This window comes from Dromaius novaehollandiae, chromosome 2, assembly GCF_036370855.1.
Source record: "Dromaius novaehollandiae isolate bDroNov1 chromosome 2, bDroNov1.hap1, whole genome shotgun sequence".
NCBI classification, from domain to species: Eukaryota; Metazoa; Chordata; class Aves; order Casuariiformes; family Dromaiidae; genus Dromaius; species Dromaius novaehollandiae.
Window position 1 is genome coordinate 9,942,863 of NC_088099.1, and position 23,947 is coordinate 9,966,809.

At 39.2% G+C, this 23,947-nt stretch overlaps 1 protein-coding gene across 3 annotated transcripts in view; it reads left to right on the forward strand.

The window, feature by feature from the left end:
- The window catches only part of RBM33 (RNA binding motif protein 33), a 103,552-nt gene extending 80,561 nt beyond the window's left edge, over positions 1–22,991 (forward strand). For all 3 annotated transcript variants that reach the window (XM_026102956.2, XM_026102967.2, XM_064505747.1), the window contains 3 exons: positions 4,472–4,660; positions 15,938–16,026; positions 16,224–22,991. In XM_026102956.2, coding sequence (XP_025958741.2) covers positions 4,472–4,660; positions 15,938–16,026; positions 16,224–16,272 — 327 coding nt within the window. In that variant the 3' untranslated portion in view covers positions 16,273–22,991. The remainder of the gene's footprint in view (positions 1–4,471; positions 4,661–15,937; positions 16,027–16,223) is intronic.
- Positions 22,992–23,947: the final 956 nt, after the last annotated feature.

The window sequence follows — 23,947 nt, forward strand, 5'->3', positions numbered from 1 at the left end:
CTTGAAAAAAGCTGGTGCTAAAATTTGTCATCTGAGACTTTGCTGTCTTGCTTGTAGGCATATAGTGAACAAAGAGCGGTATTTGTTTTTCATTTCTTTAAGAAAAACAGCACATGGTGTGTTCAGCTGCAGGGAAGCCTAGCTGCAGAATGAAACAATGTACTGCTGGCTTTGAAAGGAGCAAGGAGCACTGTCAGGCCTTTAGCAGCAAATAACTGTAATGCACACTTGCGTGCCTCTCTTTGGAGAAGCGGTATTAGGGAGTCACCCCTGCCTCCCCAACTGCCTCTTCAAGTCACCTCACAAAGCAGTGGATGTCCAGAGCGGTATTATACTGTAGGGTTTTGATCCAGTTGTCCTTTTTCTTGTTGGAGGAACCAGCCTTGTTCCTTCCCCTTATTTTTATGCTATGGACTTGCCTTATTGTTTTGTATAGGTTTTCATGTTTCTAGAACGAATTAATTTAGAAAAAGTCTAGAAGTGCTTCCAGCTTTTTGGACAAGATGGTCATCCCAGAGAGTTTTGCATGAGCACTATGCTAGCAGTTTCAAACCGAAGCGGGTAGCTGAGACGCCAGCTGGGAATGTACCCTGTGAAGTTGTTCAACCTCTGTTGCATGTTTGTGCCTTTGACTGTTACAGCTTTTTGCGATTTGCACATTTCCTAGTTGAGTTTGACCAGTTTTATTCTGCGGTAATTGGGCTTGCGAGTGAAGACTGGGCTGTTGTTGGCTAACCTAACCTCTTGCCTTTGAAGTATCAGTAATTAGCATGTTCAGTGTGTCTTGTACCTGAGGGCTTTGCTCTGAGATGCTCCTCCTATGTACTGGGATCATCTTTCAGTTTGGGAAAGAAATGATTACAAATATTTATGGTTATTTTTTCACAGCAGGCAGTTAACATAGATTAGATTTTAACTCCCAGTTCTTGCATTTGAACTCCTCCTAGGGTTTTTTGTTCCTTTTAGTTTCATAATCTTCCAGCTGCTGTAAGGTTGAATAAAAGAAGTTATCTGACGAAGGCATAAGGCCCATATCCCAGTGAGACTTATGTTGATTCTGATATTAATACTAGAAACAGGAGGATTTAATGCAGGTTTTTGGCTAAGGTTTTGTTTGTGTGTGTGTGTGCTTGGATTTGGGGGACAGGGAGAGAGAATAGCTCTTGCTTTTCCTTTTTGAGCAACAATTGAAGAGTGTCTTGAGGGAAAGCTTTGCAATTTCTCACTTGCTATTGGTCTCAAAGATTTATGTACAAAATTGTCTGTGAAACCACATGCAACAGCGAGCCATCCAGTTCAGTAAGTACAGATGTGGAAAAAGCAGGTGCAGTTTTCTGTTGCTTTCTCACTTTGGCCATTGTAGAAGAAAGCTCTCGAGTGGGAGGAACATTGAGATTTTCTGCTTTGGGCGGGTGGACTGTGCAAGGGGGTGATGAAGCTGATTCGTTTGGGATTGAAAGAGTTGAGTTCTTGAGAAGCTGTTGCTTGCATATAGTAGTAATACAGAGAACGTGATTTAAGGATTTGAATTCTGTGAACTTGAAAACATTGCTTGATCTTCTGGGACAATATCCTAGATATCATTTGTACCTGCATATTTCTCTTCAAATGACAGTGAGGAGAGTGGGTAACGAGCAGCTCTCAGTAGGATGTTTCTTTTGCTTTTGTGTAAACCCAATAGAGACATAATGGTTTTATACTCTCAGTCAAGATAACGTTACTTCTAGACCATAAACCTATTTCTTGTGCAGCCCAGGAGTTTGTCTCCTTATCCGCAGGAAGCCTGCCAGTTAATGTGAAACCCACTGGTTAGTGACATCTGTTAGAGATGCAAAAGGAGTTTTGACTTGCAAATCTTTAAGGAAGGAGAAAGAAACCGTGTGAATGAAGATGCTTTCACAATTGATTTTTTTTTTCTTCCCTTGAGACATGCCTTCTGTCTGAGCCCTTTTACAGATTACCTGATGTTTGTCCCAGGCTTAGGTGAAGCCTTCTGCCCCACGGTCTTGTGCATGTTTATTCAGCCTGACGCTCAGGTGTTACCCTGGTGTGATGATTTAGGAGAGCTGATGAAGTTCTTTCATTGCTGGGTCCCCTCTGGAGCTCAGATGCTTCCCTGGCTTCCCCGAGCAGTCGGTGCTGTGGGTCTCCTGCCACCTTGCAGGTGGGGGGCTCTGGTCAGTGGGGTGCCCAGGCCAAGGATGCTCCTCGCTACGGCTCACAATGCAGAGAGCATCAGCATTCCTGAGCACGCTGAAAAATAATAATGTTCACTAATATTAACAGATTTGAGTTCTAAAGTTGAAGTCCAGTTAAGGTGTAAATCATGCTGTTGAAAGCTTGCAGAAAGGGTGCAATTATTTGATGTATTTCATAGATGCAAAAATACCAAAGGCTTTGTCAGGCTCAAATAAAGTGTCGTTTCTGCTGTCTCTTGCTGTGCGGGATGTTTTTCAGTTGACCGGTCTGATCTGAAAAGCTGGACACAAATTAAGGAATCGTCCTGCTGTTTTTAGAAATATTTGAGCTGTGTGGAAGAGGAAGTGGAAGTGAATCATTTAGCTATTTTCAGTGCTTTCAGCTTGCATTTGTGCTGTGCTTACATCGCATGGAGAGATGTCACGGGAGGGGTGAGGGGTTCTGATGCTTCTCCTTACAAAGTCAGTGGATGAGAGAGGGAGTGAGGTGTTGTTTGTTTGTGCCTTGAGTATTAAATATCTGTAACAGGAGTTTTATAAAACAACCAAATAACCCTTGGAGAAGAACTGTTTCAATCATTTACAGTGTTTGGGGAAGGAGACTTCTTAAAAGGTGGCTGGTTTAGAAACAGGCAGCATAAATATGGAGTCTAATAAATATCAGTCTTCAAGTGAGGAGAAATTTTGAGTTTTAAAGATGAGTAGAGTTTTCAATTGGTTCTTCCAGCCTTCGTAGTTCTTTGCTCCTCCTTCTGGGTTGCATGTGTCTCCTTTAAAAAAATAAATAATAAAGGGGGGGGGATGGGAGGTGGAAGCCATATAACCTTGGAAGGAAGAATGATTTGGAAAGATGAATGAAAATACCATGCTATTTTTATATGAAAAATCACCCCAAAAGGTGAGTTTTAGATGCACGTTGCTGCCCGGACCTTTGTCGCTGTGTTACTGTGTGCATAGCTGGCGTCACTTGCTGGTCACCAGTGTGGGTCTGCGTGAGCCACGTGGCGCGTAGCTGGAGGTATCTGTGGAAGCCTGGTTGAATCCAGCACTGCCTGGTGATCCTGAAAAGTCTTTGGTTGGTTGGTTGGGCTGTTTGTTTGTTTGTTTGTTTTTTGTTTTTTTCTTTTTTTCATCTGATGGCTTTGTGGTCAACACAGTGCTGTTTGTGCGAAATGCATGCATCTCAAAATAGCTGCCATAGGAGATGGTATCCAACACATTTTCTGGCTTTAAAAATCAAGAGGACGGTAGCTGTGCCTAAGCTTTTATTCCGGCTATTTCCTGAGTATGTAGGAGTACACGGCAACTGTTTCAGAATGGTCTCTGGCATCATGGGGGGTCAGTTCTCAGAGTCGGTATTGCTCAAAATAGCATGTCATGGTGTCACTAGATTTTCGCACTCGTCGTTGACTAGGAGGTGACAGTGTAATCAGGTGGTGCTGGTGTTCACCTTCTGTTCTTCTTCAAACTTGGATGCTCCACAAAAATAACTAGGACTTAGGCTTTTAAGGTGTTTCATGGTTTCAAAATGTTTGCTGTAATCTTTTTGCTTTGTGTAGGGATAAAGTTGCTGCTTCATGTCCAGAGGGGTGTAATGTTATTACTATCTATAGGCCTTCCAAGCAGAAACCCCCCAACAGGAGAAGTGGCAATGTTTGTGGAGCATTGACTTGCTTGCAACGTTTGTCACTGTTTCGTTGTTAATGTCCCTCTCTCTCCAACTGTTCAACCTTTAATTTACAAGAATGGCCACGCGCTCCCTGCTCCAGCAGACCTAGTGGTGCCAGATTTACAGCATTTGGGAAAACTGCAAGTTGTCTTAGAGTTACTTACTATATGCAAATACTCCATCCTGATGTTAGTTGGTAACAGTAGAGCCTGGAGGCAGGAGAGGGCTCACTGTTTCTTTGACCAGGCTCAGCATGGTGGAGCTGAGCACATGCACACTAATGTAATCGGTGTCGAAAACTAGGCTGTGTATATGTATTTGGGTCTGACGTGCTTCATTGCTTTGTTGATCGGTGCTAAAAGCTGAGGCTGACCTACAACACCATTTAGAACTTGCTATACTTCTAAAAGAGGTTCGTATAAGCAGTTGATGAATATGTTAATAAGTGGCTTTTTGAATTAGCAAGCAGCAACAAGCTGTTTTAAATCAACACCCACTTTAATCAAGTCTAAGTAAATTGCTAACTTTTGTATTATCTGTCAAACATAGTTAGCAGAAGCACTAGGTTAGTAAATCAAAATACTGTTACTTTTGTTGTTGGCAGGTCATTATGCATGGGAGAGGCAGAGGAGTAGCAGGCCAGATGGGCCGAGGACGCTTGATGCCAAATAAACAGAACCTGCGAGTGGTGGAGTGCAAACCTCAGCCCTGTATTGTGTCAGTTGAAGGGCTTTCTTCATCAACTACTGATGTCCAACTGAAAAACCTGCTGATGTCAGTGGGACCCATTCAGGTAGGTCAACCTTGGCTTATAGTTTTTGTGCCAAAAGTCTTTCATTGCGGAAAGCTCAATTAATTCCCTGACACTAAATACAATGTGTGTTTATTGGTAATTGATGTTTGAAGGCACCCCCCCCCCATGCGCACACACTCTATGCGTGATAGCAAAGGCAAACACATGATGATATTGCAGTGTAGGAGGTGTAGGAGAATTTTGCTAACTGTCACGTTCTTCCTGCAAAAGATTCTCCTTCATTTTGAACTTCTTGTTATCTCCATTATGTTCATATATAATACAAGCATGGCCATTCTGTGAGGTGTTGTTGCAGCAGATTGGGGTATCAAAACAAATATGTTTTTGGTTGCTGTCCTCGTCTTTATTGTTACCTTGCACTTTTCAGAATGCACCAATTCCTGTCATTGCAGTCCTGGGGTGACAGCACTTAGTGAACACTGCCCATTTGAGATTTCACGCCATGTAACACTCTGCTCTTTTAACTGAAAATGGTCTCTCTTCAAAGAATTTTTTTTACTTTGTGTTTTAGAAGGATCTTTTTTGGAGGGGCTTGTGAGCAAGGTTGACACACACATACCAGTATATCTACAGTGAAGTTTCAGTTCATACATTGCCTCCTGGAACTGATACATCAGTTAAACTGACTTTCACCAAAACAGGAGGCTTTCAAAGCACTGAAGGGTTTAGGAGGCCATGTCTGAGTTACTGTTAGTACATTTGAAAATGTCAGTCAACAGATAATGAAACGTACAGATGATGAGAATTTTTTCCCTCTAATTTTTACTTTTGGGTGCTCCTTTTGACAGGATCAACATTTTCAGACAAACGCAGTGCATTAATTGGAGCTATTCTGCGGCTTTGAGGCTTCTTTATGAATAGGATTATCTCTCTGTTGTAGAACACTGCTCTCCTGAAGATGTGTGCTCTGCCTCACTTTCCCAGTTTAGTAAATGAAATAATACTGAAATATTTATATCATCAGTTCAAAAAGGTTTAATTTGTTTGTGAAAGCAAAAGTACTTTCACAAAATACTTTATCCCTTCATGTTCTGTAGCACTTTGTATGAAATTATTCATACCATTTTGAAGTGGGGTCAGCGCCGAAGCACATTTATTCCATGTTTACTTGCTAAATCTTGCATGAGAATATTAAAGGAGATTAATAGAAACCTGGTTAGGAAATATTCATGGTTAAGGGAAGTTACTGAGAATGTGCTAAAAGCTTTATTCAGGACTTGCTGTTTCTTGTCAGACTTCAAACTCCAGTCTCTGAATGCAGTCTCGCAGACTAGACTAGCAGGGTGACTTGTCTTCCTTATAGGGAGAAATTTATAACTAGTTTTCCAGTGGGATTTGATATATCCTGTCTCTTACAGAGCTTGTATTCTTGGAATAGGGTCAGCTGTACCTTTGTTGGAAAGAGTGATTTTTAAATCATCATCTGTTTTCTCATTAAAAGAAATCTAAAAGTGGTGCTTGAAAGTGATGGTAAAATTTAGCTAATGATGCAGAAGGCTTCTGTGCTAATTCTGCACTTGAATTTCAAAACTGGCTTTTGGAAGGCTAGAAATTTCCTGGCTTGTTTGAGACTGAACAATGTTTCAGAAGTGTGGATAGGGAAACATACAGGGGAGAAGTGATTCTTTTATAGGAAGAATGTGAGATTGGGACTACTCTATGCGATATGTAGCTCATTTTTATTTTTTGTGATACTATGAGTCTTGAAATGGCACATGCAGACTGTCTGACACCCAAATCCCTGGCTTCAGTTAAAGATTCCTAAACTACAGAGAGAGAGAGAGAGAGAGAGAGAGAGAGAGAGTGTGTGAGTGTGTGTGTGTGTGTGTGTATGCATATGTACACACACACACACAGAGCAAGCTTCTTGTTTCACAATGGTATGCAAGTGCAGCTTATAAATCTGAATGTTGCCTCTCACATGAATTTCTGCTGCTCTCAAGACACGTGAATGTGGGAATGGCTGTGATGGGGCATAGCCCCCAGATAACCAGATAAGGGGGAAGAATCCTTCCCAATGTCTTCCCTGCTCTTTGGCGACAAGAATGTTCGTGATTGTTTGTCTAACTTGACCCCAAAGATGTACTTAATGTGTGCCTTCCATATTGGTTTATCTGTATAGCAATTAATCCCATGCCAGCTCTTATTTTCAAATCTATAGCTTGGTTTCTGATTTCGTTGGAGTTTGCATATCCTGCATGTGCTTTCTGAGTCTTGCAAATAGGATCTTCACTGGTGGCACAACAGAAAGTCTTACATATCTATGGAGGAAAGTCTAGAATTTACTAGTGGGGTGAATGGGGAGAAAGAGATTACTCTGTTTTTCCAAGCACAAAAGGTTTGGAGTTTTTTTGAGCTGTATCTTTTGCATACCACTGTCATTATCAAAGTACAACTACCTTGCACGAAGCTACCTTGGGAAGCAAAGTTGCAAATGGAATTTATAATGCTCAGTGCTTCCAGTTTTGCCATCGACTTGCATCAAGGTGATGGTTTTCTGAGTGAGAATTTGGGAACAGCTGGATGCTAGAAAGAGAAGATGAAGGAGATTTTTACAGTTGAGGCGTGGGAAATTCATTTTTTTCCCTTCCATACCCTGGAAATGGAGAAAATGAATTTGTCCTGTATGTGAGCTTTGAAATTCTCTCTGTTACCTAATCACTGAAGACTCCTTATTTCTCAGCCATACTTCATTAAAGCTGTCCTATTATTAAAACAGGAGAAATAACACTTAAGATTCTAGAGACACCGAATAGAAGGAAATCTTTGGGACTCCAGGAATAGCCCCTTTGTCATAGCTGCGTTTTGCAACTCAAACATGATTAAATTAGCAGGCAAAATACTTTGTTCCAGCATATGGTTTGCTGTCAGACTCTTTCTGAAGACAATAAGCTTTCAGATGTAAGTACAGTACCTGAAGTAAAATCTGAGTGATGAATCTAACATAATTATAAAGATAATCATGCATTCCAAAGTGTTTGAAAATACAGAAGGTTTCTGAGCACACCACCAAAATACAGCCTCCTGTGCCTGCATCAGAGCAGCGACATTCAGTGCACATCCATCCAGAACCACTTGCTAAAGTAGATTTTAATAAGTTGCAAAAAGCTTATCACATTTTTTTTGTCCTCTTGAACCGAGGTTTAATGTTTATGCTGTCTCAGAGACATGTGATCCTATGTCTAAAAAGCCTTGTCTTCAGCTAGTTATTGCCAGCTTCAGTTGTTTTTTTGGATGGTGGCAGGTACAGGGGATCATGTGCTAGCTCTTCAGATAATTTGAACTTGTTCCATAATTATCTTTAACCATATTTCCTTTTATCACATGTTTCCAAACATAAAACATCAGGGCAAATTCCCACTACTGCTTTGTGAAGATTTGAGATCACAAATTCTCTGACGTAAAAATGGTATTTTTCTGTTTTATATCGGAGCTGATTAGAGTGCTGCACCTGTAGCTGTATTTGGAGTAGTTTGACAAATATCTCGGTTTTACTCTGATAATGTAGTCGTTTCTTTTCCAGTTTCAGAAGGGGAAAACAATTGCCTTGTTCATGTATTTCTCTGGGCGTTCTTAGAGTGATAGTGCTACCTAGTGCTCAGCTAGAGCAAGGACAGGTGCGTGCACTAACCCTGTATTTAAAAGTGATTTGATTTTTGGTTTCAAGGCTTTGCAGTGAAAACGACAAGCAAATATAGGTGAATGATCGCAGAACATGAGCGTTGGGCCGGGAACGGCGGGGTGCCTCTTGGCGTGACACGACACACAAGGCGCGCGCGCTTCTGGCTTGGTGACCTGTTCGTTCTTCCTGCCTGTAAAAACATTTTCAGCTTGTTGAGAAGAGGATCTCTGCCAGCTCTGTGGACTGTGGGAGAAGATGTGGTCAGTCCTGCCCTGTCCTCGGGGCTGGTCAGGAGAGAACATCTCTGTGATGGGATTATTCAGTTCAGCTGTGCTACTGAGTCATCTGTGAGCCTAGAGAAGCTCATCTAAATCGTAGGGCAGGATCCTTTCTTCTCATGTAGTGTGCAGGGATTGAAGGTTGAGCATTTTTAGAGGGAGATAATAGGAAGACAAAGATGGCAGAAAAGGAAAAGGAGGGACCCCTTTCTTCGTTAAGAAAGTTCTGCGCTTTGTTATTGAGCAGACTCTTTTCTCAGCAGCTTTGTACGGACTGTTACTCCCAAATTCACCAGTGAACTGAATGTGCGCTCTATTAGGTAGTCCATTTACTTCAATGAAAGAAATTAAGTGAAGAAGGAAACTTTTATTTCCCATGTGTCTGCTATAATTGAAATGAGTGCTTGCTCCAGTCTCTTGGCCTGCTTGCTTTCCATTTCCCAGTGCTCTATTATTTCCCTTTTAACTTCTTCCTCTGTGTGTAGCCACCGAGAGCTTTGGTTTTGTTGAAGATGTTGATTTTCTGCAGGAGCTCTTGCTTGCTGCTCATGGATCTCTTGTTGCTTCTTTCAAGGCTCTTTGTTTTGCAGCAGAGCTTGCTAGAGACCGTTATGCTGCTGTTATCATACAGGCTACTTCAATATTATTTTCTCTGATTCTGGAAAACTGTAGATTTAAGGAGAGAGAATGTGGACAGGAGTAATCTGAGGCCAGCAAATGCTCTGCAGCCTTGATAGCCTACAGGCTTAACGAAAGGTCTGTAGGGGGAACGGTCCCCTTATGGTGTTTATGCCACAGTCGCTGGCACTATTTTAGGTACATAGAAAGCTGTAGCTTGTGACTTTTTTTAATTGTTCAATTAAATAGTTTTAAAATAGTTGTAGGCAAACTCTCAATCAATAAGCGTGAGTGATCATGAAATAACTTCAAGAATGAGCCACCAACAAATGAATGATCATTTGTAACTCCATTGCATTTGTCATTCTACACAAGACCTGCATCTTCCTGTGCTAATTTCCAAAGAACAGAAAAAGAAGATAATAAAGATCCTTATCAGTTCTGTGCTACCTAAATCCTTTCCATATAAAATAATCCTTCTCAGTCTAAACCAGGGTTTTTTAAATGCTGAGAGTGTTCCAGACCTTAATGCCTCTTCTCTTACTCCAGGATTGAATGGGAAAATATATAGATTACTCCTGAAATGATCTCAGGTTGGTCAGTAAAAAGTACTGTATGGTAGGTTTGTACAGTCTAGTCTGTCAAATCATTTGAAATCCCCTGGAAGTTAGTGTAGTGTCAGTCCTTTACACCTGAGCGGATCCAGGGGGGGATTTTGATCTTTTGGTATCCGTCCGACTAGGTCAAGTTAAAGAGAAAATGTGAATGAAGTTGTTTTTCTCAGAACTGTGATGTTTGGAAGGATTGTGATATTTCAGTTTAGCAACTGATGATAGAAGTGGTTATGGAGCGCAGTGTGGCAACACATAAACCTTGTGCAGAGGAAACTTGAGTGTCACCATGTTATATGGGAAGAGGAGACCATCGGTCCAGCCTGCCTCCAAAGGAGGTGCTCTCTGCTTGGCTCCCCCTGCCCTCACCACCTCCACCTTTGGTATCCTGCAAAGCCAGCAGGTAACAGAGTGATTCCTAGTCAGGTGTGAAACCTTGGGAAAGGCAGGCTCCTATCGTTATTGTTACAATGAAGAGCATAAGACTAAAGATTATTTTAGTGTTATATATTCCTTGAAAATGAAAGAGCAGATGTAATTAGTAGCATATAACAACCAATCTGATGTTCTTAGCTTCTTTCCGATACTACCTCAGACCTAAAACCATCATACTGAATTATTTTTTTCAAAAATGCCATTAATCTGTGGTACTGCAGCTGAACACTATTGAAAGAAGTGTTTAATGTAGATTTGAGTGTGTCTGTCTCTAACATATAGTGCATGTTTAATAGGATGTTACTCAAGCGTTAGGGTATAAACTGGAAGTCATCTAGTGATAGGATTTTTTCTTACAAGCTCTAGTAGTATGCAATATGTTTGTATTTGTGCCCTTAAATATCTCAGTCATAGCACTAGCCATTAAGGACCTGAACCTAGGAGAGGTCACTGACCTGTTTCACTATAGTAAATCCTAGTACGTTTTTGGAGACGTCGTGTTACAGGAGGGCTAGCATTTATCACAAGAGACAAGTATTTTTTGCTGAGATTTGTTTTAGGTCCATTTGGCGTCATAGGCTCAAATGATGGACAAAAGCTGTTCTGAGCATACTAGACTTTTGTAAGTCTTGCTCACGTTAAACATTGTCAAGTAAAAATATTTTCTTCAGGGATGAAAAATTGTCTTGCTTCCCACAAGTAATCACACTGAGGATTTCTTTTTTTTTTTTCTTATAGATCTATATTTTTCCCACCTTCCTGTGGCAGTGGTCCTCCTAGCCTCTTGCCATTTTACCTAGCTTTCACTTCAAGGCTTCTTGTATGGTGATTCGTAGGAGAAAGACCCTGAATTTCTGTATTTTCATGTTTCAAGCAGAAGACTTAGCCATTGAGGCTGGTAGTTCAAAAAATAGACTGAGCTGCATTCTCATGTAGTTTCTGTTCATGAAGTTGCATGTTAACTAAAAAGGAAAAAACCTCACACTTTTCTCAACATGTAGCAATTAGTATTAATTTCATTTAACTTCAGAATTAAACAAGTGCTGTAGGCAAAAATGTACAAATACTGGATGAGTTGATTTAGTGGTATATAGAGTTGTACAAGATGAGCTTTTGTTCGGTTCAACTTCTGTTGGACTTGCTGTAAAATCTTTCCAGAAGTAGTAAGATACTATCAAAAGAGGTCACAAAGGTTTGAATTGATCATGATATACAGTATTGTGTAGGAGGTATATGTTAGATTAATATAGTGCTTTAGGTCATTGAAAATAATTAAAAATGCTTGTATACTTTTTTTTTTACATTAATAAAATACATTAGACAGTGGTACTGAGAATTTGGGGAACTTTTTGAAGCATTCTTTACAAGTAAGCTGACTAACACAGGGGATAGTGTGACTGGTGAAAGTGGGTGATTAAAAATAACAGCTTCCTAGGAGGTTATTTCAAGATCACCTTGTAGTGAATATGGGAGGACTCGAGCTATCCTGAGGATGTTATGGACACTAATAATATTAAATCTTATTGCTGGAAATAGTGTCTGCCAAATTCTTTTAAAAAGGTGAAAAAATTAAGGGTATTAAACTAAAGAAGAAGTGTGATTAAGACATGCAGAATTAATTTATTTTGTGTATGTTTTCCTAGCATGTGTATTTGGAATCCGAAAAGCAGACGCTGGTAAAATAAATCTTTAAGATAATGTCTTGAACAAAATTTTAAGGTACTAAAATTCTATAGGTTATATCTCAATATCCTAAGGCTTGGTGTTGAATTTCTTACATGCATGAAAAGTCTGTTTTCTTCAGAATATTGCTGTTAACATCACGAAGTGCAGGATCCGTTCTAAACTGCATATCATCCAGTATTCAAAGAGACAGAAATAATCCAGAAGAATGAATATGCAGGTATTTTATTTCAGGCTTTCACTGAAGTGGAACACTTGTTTTCCCAGCCGATAACCCATCTGTTCAGTCTCTGGGTAGCAACTAGGGCAAGACCTAGGCACACTGTGCTGACTTGTTCTCTGCCTGACAGTCAATGTTGCTAGCTGCTTAACTGTATCAGCATAAAACTTGGGGCTTAAGCCATCGTATAATTAAGTATATATTGTCCCAGAATCAGAACATAAATTTTCAAGAGAGTTTTGTTAGCTAGATAAATAATGTCAGTATGTGTAAGTTATGATAGATTAAAACGTGTTCAAAGAGACAATATAGATCATGCTTCATGTTGGGATATTAAAAATCTTTGTCTGCAAGGATATTTATGGTGGCATTTCAAGCAATAGTGTTCCTACAGTCAAAGTGCTTGCTTAATAACTGTCTTACTTTGTTCTTGGTGAAACAAAATCAAAAGGAATTTTATACTAAATAAGGCAGAAATTAAGTGATCCGGCATCATTTTCACTATCACAGTTTGAGTGCAGCGAATGTTGAGAATTAGTATTAAAACTGTTTGAATTAGGATTTTTCTGACAGTTTCCAAATGGAGAAGTATCACTTGTTTTGCCATCCTCCGTTCGCTCTCCGGTTAAAGCCTGGGCACAGGCAACGGCGGAAGGCGAGAGCACCCCGATGCTTGAAGTCACAGCCCTGCGGCTGCGCCGTGGGCGTGAATTGCGGGTCATTAGTCTATCTGGCGGGCAGGTTGGCTTAAATGGCAGCGAGTCCCCCTCGAGGTTGCACTGGAGAAGAGGGAGCAGCCGTCAGAGGCTGGTCCTAGGCAGCTACGTAGTAAGTTGTGCTGCTGCAGCAGTTCCCATCATAACTGCTTCTCTGACCCTACCCTTGTCCGCAGGTTGTGTCTCTAGTGCTCACGTGAGCCATGGGCTGTGTGCATGTTAGTTGGTTTTCTTTTTATATTATACGAGTTGAAAATGTGAGCTCCGCTTACTAGTACTTTATGGTAATATGCTCAGAGGGATAAACTCAGAGCTAACTATAACTGGGCACAAGGCCGTCTTTGCGTAGTGGCCTTGCCTCGTCTGCGGGGCTTGTGTTGCTGCTCTGAACCGTAATTTCCAGTTTTGATATTTTGTTCCTTTGATAATAAGCGGTGCTTTTATAGCTAGGACGAACGTGGAAAAATTCTAGTTGTTATAATTTAACTTTTAATGTCAGGACGAACTCTCAGAATTTCTATAAGAAATTGTGGAGTTTGTCCTCAGAGTGCACGTGGCTGCTTCTCCCATTGCGATTCTTCTGAAAATACTCTGCTTTGCTTCTACAGTTGTCCATACTAACAAGTGAAATTAAATATTGTAAAGATGCTTTTCAATAGACTTGGCCAAGAATAATGCCTGGCTGCCAAAGCAATTGAGTATTAAAATTGGCTTTCATTTGGAAGTGTTTTGACTGCATTTATTTGCCTTGGGAAATATAATGATAATGCAGCATAAAGATGAACAGGCTGTGACATATTATCCAGACGAGTCAATCAGTAAACTTTAATTTGTGTGAAAGTACAAATATGTTGTTTATAAGAACATTTAGATACTTCGCTTTTCTAATTTCACTAATCAGCCTGCGCTACACCAGAATGTCTTCCTGCAGACTTTTTTTTTTCCCCATATACTAATTACTGAGGCAGCTTCTTAATAGCACAGGCACGGAAACTACAAAATCAAATTCTGATTTTGTGCATCTCAAGAATAGCAATGTAATCCTAATTCAATGGTGGGGAAATAGTCACTAAATGCAGCTTCTCTTTTTCTTCGACTGATCGCAACAGGCGGCTGGAGCGTAGAGCGTTGGGAGAATGTCGTGCAGCGCTGGTGGGAGGATCAGGTAGTAGCAAGAGGGACTGAAGAGCGCTCAGGAAAGGGGAGAGGGAAGCAAGGAGCGGGACTTGCAGTGTGCAGCTGAGGGGATACCTCCCCATGTTCTTTTTCCAGCTCCTGGTGTCTGACCGTGCTCTGAAATAGTCATCCTTTCGGTGTTTCAAATGGTTTTTCTCATATTAAAAGTTCCGTATGCTTTGAGAAATGATGTAGGAACCAAATTAGCTTCTCTTGCGCCATCGTTTTTTTTGTTGTGGTTCAGATATTCTTTATAATTCTCATAAATCTCTTCATTTAAAATCTTGCTATTTAATGGCTGTGATTAATTCTTAGTCTTTGAAAGTTAGTCTTAGTCTGGCCAGAAGAGTAGCATCAAGAGAATGTGTATTAGATACTGTTCTATAAATGATAATAGTGACGTCTGTACAGGAGGAGAACACAGACTTCAGCAGCTCCTTCAATTGCTCCCACAGAGAAGCTATAGGAAAAAATAAGCTTTTTTCCAATTTCTTTCATAGGTATTCTGTGCTACTCAACAGTGTTCCTGTTGGTAAAATGATCTTTCTGATTTAAAAAAACCCAACAATTTCATCTGCCAAGTTTGTTCAGGTTTTGCTGTTGTTGTTTTAGATAAATCCTATTCCTACCAGCTCAGAAACTAGCAAATTGCAATGACTTAGCTCGTCGTCGTAACTGTGCAGTGGGCTTTGTACGGTACAAATTAACCAGCTGAAACTTGCCAGGTTTGGTAAAATCATATTTTTGAGAAAGAACCTAGTGACTTTAAGACTTACCTATCAGCAGGTCTAATAAATGCAGACGTTGTAATTTTACTTGGTTGAGCCTTATGTTTTTTCTGTACTGATTACGAGGTCTCTTAACTTTTTTGATGGTGTACACATGTAGTATGTTGGCATTCATTTTCCTGTATTTCTCAAATGTCTTTCTAAAAAATTATTTTTGAAAAATATGCCATTCTACCTAAAACACTAACCCAAAACATCAACTTTAATCTCAGTAAGTCTATTAACTCCTTTGCAAAGGCCATGAGACCACTTTCTGGAGTCACCTTGGCATTGCCATTTAACATGCTTCCTGCTGCTAGGGAGCAAGGACGTGGTTTCTCCTACTCCCTCACTGAGACATTGCTATAGCTTTGGAAACCTTAATGCTAAGTATTTTATATATATATATACACAGCATTGTGAAATGCTTTAGTGGTTTAGGAAGCATGTTTCCCATGGACTTTTCTGGGCAGATGTGTGTTAAATGGTTTCCAGTTCCTGGAAGGAATTGGAATTGGTGACCTAAGCCGTCTCATCAAGTGTCTGTCAGAAGCTAGCCACATGTTTTTATTAAAATGGTGTGAGGATATACAGTTTAGAGATCAAAACCCATAGTGGGAGAATTCACCTTTTTTCCTGTTTCTGCCCTTCTTTTAAACCTGTGGAAAGTCGTGATCCTTTCATGTAAGTCAGATGAGTGAATCCAAGGGCTTGTATGTGAAGCTGAGTTAGCTTCAGCAAATGACTCCACAGAAACACCTCTGCCGACTAGAATGCTTCTTATTGAGTTGGTGGGAATTTGTTTGCAAGGTTTGGTTCATCTGTATAGGTCAGTCTGAGGATTTGCTTAACCAGTCTGTGTTTTCTCATTAGCACAGTTGCTTAATACACCAGCTCAAATGCCTTCAGCTGGCTCGCTGGTCAGAGGCTGCAGGGAGTTACGCAAGGGATTTGAGTTTTCTGTCTGATCTCTGAGAATCTGTCCTCTCTGATTCCCTTCCCTGAATGCTGATAAGTTTCTGACAAAAGAAATATGACAACATTTCAATAGTTTCGGTGCAAAGTGAGGTTTTTAAATGGAAATTTTAGGTGACTGTTTAAAAAAATGTTTTATTTTTTTGCGTCTGCAGAGTTTACAGATGCTTCCTCAACAACGGAAAGCCATAGCAAAATTCAAGGAGCCAGCACACGCTTTAGCATTTCAACAGAAATTCCACAGGTAAGTAGTTAATCACTGCTACTGCCTTCAGTTCATTTCCTTCCTTAAAAAGTGAAATTTGGTCTTCTCTGATCAATGTTTTTCTTAATCCAATCAAGCATCTGTTTGTTAGTGACCTTCACAGGTCCTTGTTTTCTGTTCTCTCTGCCTAGAAGAAGTTTGAGTACGAGGTTTACATTTCCTTCATCTTTTCACAGGCACATGATAGATCTGTCCCACATAAACGTGGCGCTGATAGTTGAGTGATGTCTGCTGAGAGAGGTCCTTACACTAATAGGAGCGTACTGTGGCGTTAAACGAGACGCGGTGGCGAGACCATCGGGTTCTGAAACCTTTCAGCTTGCAGTCTTTAATTGCTATGTTGAACTACAGAAAGCAACAAGGTGTCCTCAAGGAGAGCTGAACTTGAGAGGATCTGCAAAGGTGGAATTTCTGTTCCGTTTGTTCACGTTCTGTTGTAACCACATGGAACTGCAGATTTTTTTCAAAGTGCTTACAATGCATGTAGACACTGATCTTCAAGATACTACTGTGTGACCACAGTGACTTGAGAGAGAACGTTTACATCGAAAGATTTAAAAACTTTCTTCATAGCAAAGAATATTTGATAATGGTTGCTCTTATCTTCAGTGTGAGGTATTTAAATGAAAACTCACCTTTTCTAAACAAAACACCTTATTATGTTGTATATCTGAGAGTATAGAAGGTATCCTTACATAGATTTAAACATGGTCTACTTCACTGAATAACAGTATGCTGAGAAGCTTTGGAGGTGACACTGGAAAACTGTAGTTTCTATATCTGTAAATATGCTAAGTCTGTCTTTGCATTTTCTGTTCCAACACAGACTTCCATCTTCTCCTTCCAACTCCACTTATTCCATAAAACACTGTGTAGGAATAACATTGCTGTATTTTCCCTTGGTTTTTAAAAACAAGGATCTTTGCCCTCCAGTAGCATCATGGGGTAGTTAACTCCAAGTTGTAACTAAGTTGTTTTAAATGGCATTGCCAGATATAAGGAAAAAGAAATATTTAGTGGCTCACTTTAAAAATGTTACACAGGAAGAGTGGTGCATTCCTAATAGTTCTTTGGGGCTAGTGTTTCATAATTGCCATATGCTTTATTTTGATTAGCTCTTTTTCTTTGAGATTTATTTTGTGACTAATGCTGCACCATAAGAAACCCGTAACTGCAAGGATTTGGTTTGATATGTTGTTCCCGATAAAAACAGGACTATAAGAACTTTGTGAATCTGCTGATGAAAGTGGCAGTTCCAAAAATTATGTGCAAACTTTAAGGAGATTATATTTTATTCAAAGCAAAATCCGTAGTATTTCCTTTTGGTTAGAACCATTTAGATGGTATTGCCAAAGGAACAACTTTTTTCAGTTATTTTTGAATAAACTCATTAAACTGTCATCTTTATATTGGATTGCAGTTTTTATGAACATTTCCATAGTTTTTAGACTGTGGGCTTTTGCTTGATCCTTATTTTAGGAATACTCTTAAGCCCTCCACCTGCTATTTGAATGGAGGAACTTGCAGAAACTTTGTGGGCTTGTTACCTGAGTAACCACAGAATAGCACTATTGGTATGTAATGAAACAGCTGTGAGTGGGGTTGAAAATAGGTGTGCTAAGCGTAGAAGGACGGACTAAGCAAGTTCATCGTAGCATAGATCTCTTTTTTGCAAAGATCTGACGGTGACCAAGTCACAAAACCGGCCTAATTGGCTTTTCTACAGTTTTGGTAAAGATGTTCAATTAAGTAGAAGTTATTAAAATTGATGATTGAGTAATAAAAACTGTCAAAAGTCTTCTAGAGAAAACTGCTTTTTCACTGAAATAATACAGAATAATTTGGTACTTTGAAACTGCTACACTGTCAAAAAGAAATTTTTTAAGAGTTTTTATAAGCCCATTTACAACTTAGCAAAGGGACAGAGTGACATCATGAGAATTTTCACGTGGAAGTGAGTTTTATATCTGTCTGCCTAGTTCCACATTTATGCATAATACTTAATATTCTTCAGCACGATTACTGCGTCCTGTTCAGGTTAGCCCTAAGCCCAGGGTAGCAAAGGAGCCGCAGGTAGGGAATGCCTGGTGGAAGCCGACCCTGATGACTTAACACGAGGTGACCCCAGCGACTGGTGCTGCCAAGTGCGGTTTAATTCCTCACGTCCAGGAGCACCAGACCCCTGTGCTTCCTCCTCAGGTTCTGTAATTTTTTTTTTTTTTTTAATAAATGCTTGTATTTAAAAACGAGTCATTAAACAGTTATTCATCCCACTGCAATAGCACAGCTTCTCTCAATGAGAAGGATGGGAAAATGTCTAGGAACGGAGCGGTAATAGTGTGTCTGGAAATCTGCGCTAGCGGCAACTGCCAAAACAGGCCAGCAGCTGAGCTGAGCAGTAGGAACATCTGCAGTTGATCAGCTGTCCTGTCATACGCAAACGTTACTGGGGTTAGAAGATTTCTTGGAGCCTAAGAATATGGGTTTGATTCAAAAGTCAAAGAAGTTTGTAGAAACGCTCCTGCTTTGGGTTTTGAATCCATCCCAAAGAGACTGAAGTTCGGCCAACTTAAACAAGTTTTAAAAATTTTTATTCAGTTGCTTTTTAACAAAAAAAAAATTTTGAGAAAAATGGGTGGCTTTGGAAACAAAGACATGAAATAGCCTCGGATCTATTTAAAAATAGGAGATGATGTAAGCAATGTCTGTTTAATGACTAGATGGATCCTCTTTAAAAGCAGTTGCAGTAGATTTTTGCTTGTGCATAGCTAGAGTACAGGCAGACTTGCTTGCTGTGGTTTTTAGCTGCTTTTTGCAGTAGCTGGATATCATAATATACGTAAACATACTATATGTATGTATGTGTATATGCATTTTATTATACACATACATACATACATACAGCCTGTATTATTACCATATCTTTATAATACCTTAAGGTTCGGTAGCAAAAGTAGCAATTAGGTGAGTCACTTGTTAAAGTGTTTGTTAAGCGTCTTGTTAGTTCTCAAATCCTAACTTAAAACTGGATCTGTTGGCAATGCCCAATTTGAATGGTAACCTAACTTTTAGTTCCATTTGTTGTGTCTCCTCCCAAAAATCCCAGAGGAAGTAGAGGTAAAGGTAGACGGATGTGTTATTTCCATGTTCTCTTTCAGCACATAGTTAAATCTGAACATCTTAAGTTAACTTTCTTGGAAGATCTGTTGCAACCATTATCTTGTTCTTTCTTTATCATGCATTCAAAATACAATGCAAAATACAAAAAAATTTAATGTAGTATGTAAATATTGAACTTTTAAAATTAAAATGTTATTCAAAGTGCTTACAGTCAACCACATCTTAGCTATTTGTTAGTTTTTTTGTGTTGTCTTATCTAAGTTTAGTGGATACAGTTCCATAAATGTTGATGTGTTTTTTGTGTATATCTTCAAATTTTTATAAAGATGCTAGTAAGTCAATACATATATCCTGATCTGTGTATTATTTGTTCACAATTTTTATTAGCATAATTTTATAATGATTCTATTAGGTGACTCCAGTAGGTGACTATATGGAGCCAGCTTTTTTTTTTTTTGAATTATTTTGTTTATATCTTGTAGCACTGGAGAATTCACTTTATAACTATTCGTATCTTGCCTTGACTAAAAGATTGGTTTGGCCATATGATCTGTGGTGTTTTAGTAGAATGTTTTACATTTTTAAAAAAGCTCTGTCCTTTAACTTTTAAGGGGATATACAGTGCACTGTCAGACCAAGGTATGGGGCTTTAGGTTTGTTTGATTTTGTTGTACCAGCACAGATAGGTCTGCCTTGTAATATTGTTCTCAAAAGTTTGGGATATTTTTGTTTTACCCATCATTCAAGTCGGTCGCGTTAACACTTTATTTCATCAGAATGTTAGCAATTGATGTGGCACATATTGTATGATGAAACAATCTGCAGTATTGGAAAAGCTCAGTAAAATTGTCGCTAGGTAAAAGGACACATCTGTAGCATCTTCATAGCTGAAGGAGCTGCTGTGCAGATATATTTCTATAAAGTAGTGGTAGAGAATAAACGTAGACAGGCCCATGCATCTCCCATATGATTTCACAAGAGGAGAGTGAATCCTGACACCCCCTTTGCAAAATATCTTCAGATATGTAGCTCATTCCCCAGTTTAATTCTGAAAATTCACTTTAGAATTCCAAATTTTGGTTAAAAGTCCTTCTAGCCCTGAAAATACCAAATGCACTGGGCATTTGAATCCTTTCACCTTAGGTTTCCACTGCAAGGATTTAGCTGAGAGATTTTTTACAAAACTGTAGGTTCTTTCAGAGTGCCTGGGCCTTGGGGGTCCTCCCAGGTTTTTCTTAACGTAGTCTAACGACTCGGAATGAGAAAGAGCCTTTTACTTGGTACTGGATTTTCTCCTAGTTTTAAAATAGTGTTTTCTATCTGTTGAGCTTTAAACTGTGCAGTGTCCAAGAAGCTGCTGTATGCCCTTTTCTATAGAAACTGTGTGTATGTATGTGTGCGTGGCTGTGTTGCCCTCCTAGAGGCTGGGTGGGAGGGAGGGTGCGGGTTTTCATTTTTGTGGGGTTTTTGCCTGTTTGTCTTACTCTGGAGATCTCCTGGGTTTGTTCTGGCACAGTATTGTGGTGTTTGTCCTTCCCATAGCCTTGCGCTTGCATGGGCGGCGATATTCAAAGGTGAAACTGGCTTTTCGTGTTCGCTGTCAAAAAGGCATTTTTTTGGGTCATATCGGCACCAACCTTTTTTTAAATTATTTTTGGTGCTTTTTACTTTTTATTTTTTTTAGCAGCACATGGGATGAGAAATAAATGTGGAGGAAACATACTGAACAGACTGCAGAAAGTTAGCTAGATTATAAAGGATATAGATCATTTGGGGTAACATAGGGCTTTTGTTTCAATGTTACCTTAAATCTTGCCTTAAATACTAAGTATTTCATAAGCATTAATACTAGAATTATTTTCTCTTAAATTAAATCCTAAGGATTTTCTGTAAGGTTTTTTGTAACCTGATTTCTAATCATGAAGATAACTTATTATCCACATGAGCACAGGGCCTTGTGTACAAAAACACTGATTCATATTGAATCCCTACGTATACCATCTTCTGGTATAATATGGTTGGGAAGGATCATTTTGTTCCTTTTAACACTGCTTTTTGCAGGGTTTTTTGGGGTTTTTTAAGTCTCCATTTTCTTTTTCGGTGCTTATTTTGCTGGAAAGTATGGTCCCTACTGCACTATATAAACGCTCAAGGGGAAAGTTAATCTCACTGGGTCTTTTAGGTGCTTGTGTTGCTTTCTCACTTCTTGGTTGGACGCACTTATTTTTCTAACTAACTGGAAATGGGCCTTGTATATACTCAGTTTTTCGACAGGTTACATTCCTTTTTTTAATGTAACAGCACTCAGGTTAACTGATTTTTACCAGGTGAATCGTTTTAAGCATTATTACAGATTAAGCATATTTTTGTAAAGGAACTGATGTACAGTTAAATGTAGCTGTATTGCAATGCTGTGTTTGTTTATTTGGAAGATCACAATTTAAGCAAAGCACTGCTGTATTAATGTTACGTTCATTCAGTGGTTCAGGATTTCTTTGTGTACATCTAATGGTTCTGAATGTGCAATTCATTTTTTCCTGCTGTCTGTCAGGCTGCCTTCGAAACCTTGTAGTTTTGTTTCCGTTTATATAATAACAAGAGTTTTTTTCAGGATTTCTTTTTCAGGCGATGAAACTTCTTTCAGCAGTTGTTAAGTCCCAATTAATACACGTTTTCCACTTACAGATACAGCAAAGATAAGATGCTAACTCTAATTTATTCACAGCTGGTCTTCTGCATGCAGGTTTTTATTGGTACAAAGTACCCCTAGAACAAGTCAACTGTCTTTTTGTTTTCTCCCTCTTGTGGTGGCCTTTTTTCTCTATGCTTTTCTCTATGCTTTACCACATTTCCATCTCATTTGCCCCCATTTTTTTCATTCCTGCAAGGATATTTGTATCCTTGCTGTGTTCTTGCACTTTTGACTCTATATTCGTCTCTCCACACATTTTCCTGTCTGAGTCCCTAGCACGACCCTTTTGCTGTAGTTTCTGTTCTGTTTTCACTGCTAGCTGTTTTGAGGATATCTGAAGCCTAGATTCCATACCAGAAGTATATTATACTGTATTTTTCCTTGCAGATTTTGTTGTAGTGTATAAAGTTGAGGTCACTTTTACAGGTATCACACCGTAGGAGAGGCTGCACTTCCCAAAGCCCTGGAGAAACACCACTTAACCATTTTGCTTTGCAGTTTTATCCATGCTGGAGAGTTACAGCATTTTCCATATATGCTCTAGCATTTGTGGCAAGCCAGGAGAAACAGGATTAACAAATGTTTTTTCCTCTTTACTTTTTCAGGAGTTCTGTTCTTGAATTCAGTGATAGTAGTAGCACTTTTTTTATTGCCACTTAGAAATACGAGCACTGTCAACACAATTCTACCTCTATTACTATTACTGAATGTGATCCTTCCTAACCTGTAAAGTCTTAAACGCTGTATATATTTGGGTATTTTGAGAATCACTTAAAGTGTGTTGCTCTAATCTGGATTACAGAGTTTGTTTGCTAGCAGTTCAGAATATAAATTCAAGAGCCGACTGTATCATACTGACTCCACTGGCGGTTCATCTGCCTCATGTTGTCTACAGCGTCCTCTGCACAAGTTGTTTACCTCTTATTTCTCAAGTGTAATGCTTTTCCAAACACTTCCACTTGCATAAGAGATCTTTCTGTAGTACCTATTTAAGTGAATGTTAAAATGGAAACACAAAAAATAATCTCATGTACAAGTTTTTTTTACATGTAATTCCATATTTAAAATGTCAATATGTGAATAAATGTATTTATTGTAACAAATATGTCAATAAAACTTTCTCTTTATCATGTTTCCTTTGTTGTCTTTTGAGATACAACTTGAACTTCAGATGTGTCAAAAAAAAAAAATAGTCTATATTCTACAATGGTAGTTTCTCCAGGCCCCTAGTTTTACCTCGACATCTTAGTGTAGGGGTCTCATGGGTCAGCAGAACGAGGAGGATCTCTGCTCCAGGGAAGTGATGGTTCAGAGCTGTGCTAAGGTACCCAAGGGAAAAACACATGAATAAAGACAGGTGACAATAAAAAAAAAGCCTTGTGTTTATGTAAAAACTTTCAAGGCTCTTGAGGCTAACCAGTATCGTACAGGATGAGTATAGGAGAAAAGCTTGTAAGAGTAAAAGCTTTTCTGCTTTTTCTTTTTTTCTTTTTTTAGCTCTACTGACATGTCTAATAAAAGATCTCCTCTGCTTTCAAATGCTGCCTATCCTAATTTAGGACGTAAAATAGAGCTCTTGGCACGCTCGGTATGGTCATAGCAATTATATTCTGAGCACAAGTATATCAACCTCAATAGAAGGCAATTCCACTGGCACGTTATGTAGCGAGAAAGGAGTTCAGAATTAGCCTTCTCGCGCTTTGTAGTCTTTTTTAATAATCTGTTAAAACTATTCATGAAATCGAATATAATAAATCACACTAACACCCTAGTAGTTTAGCAAATGAAAATCAGCTTTTGAAGTTGAACTGACCACCTAGGATCCAGCATACACATTTTCGGTGAAGCGTTAGTAGCATTTTGCGATGCTCCTGGGGTTGGATCTCAAGGGACTGTCCACCACCTTGGGAGAGGCGGGTGGGTGATATCCCCCCAGTTGTTCATTTACAGATAGGCTGCAGTAATGAACAGCAATGCATCAGCCTTCAAAAGCTCATCAACATTAAAAAAAAAAAAAAAAAAAAAAAAAAGCCTTGGATTTAGTGAATTTTATATTGAGTGACATACCAATAACCATGTTTACTACAA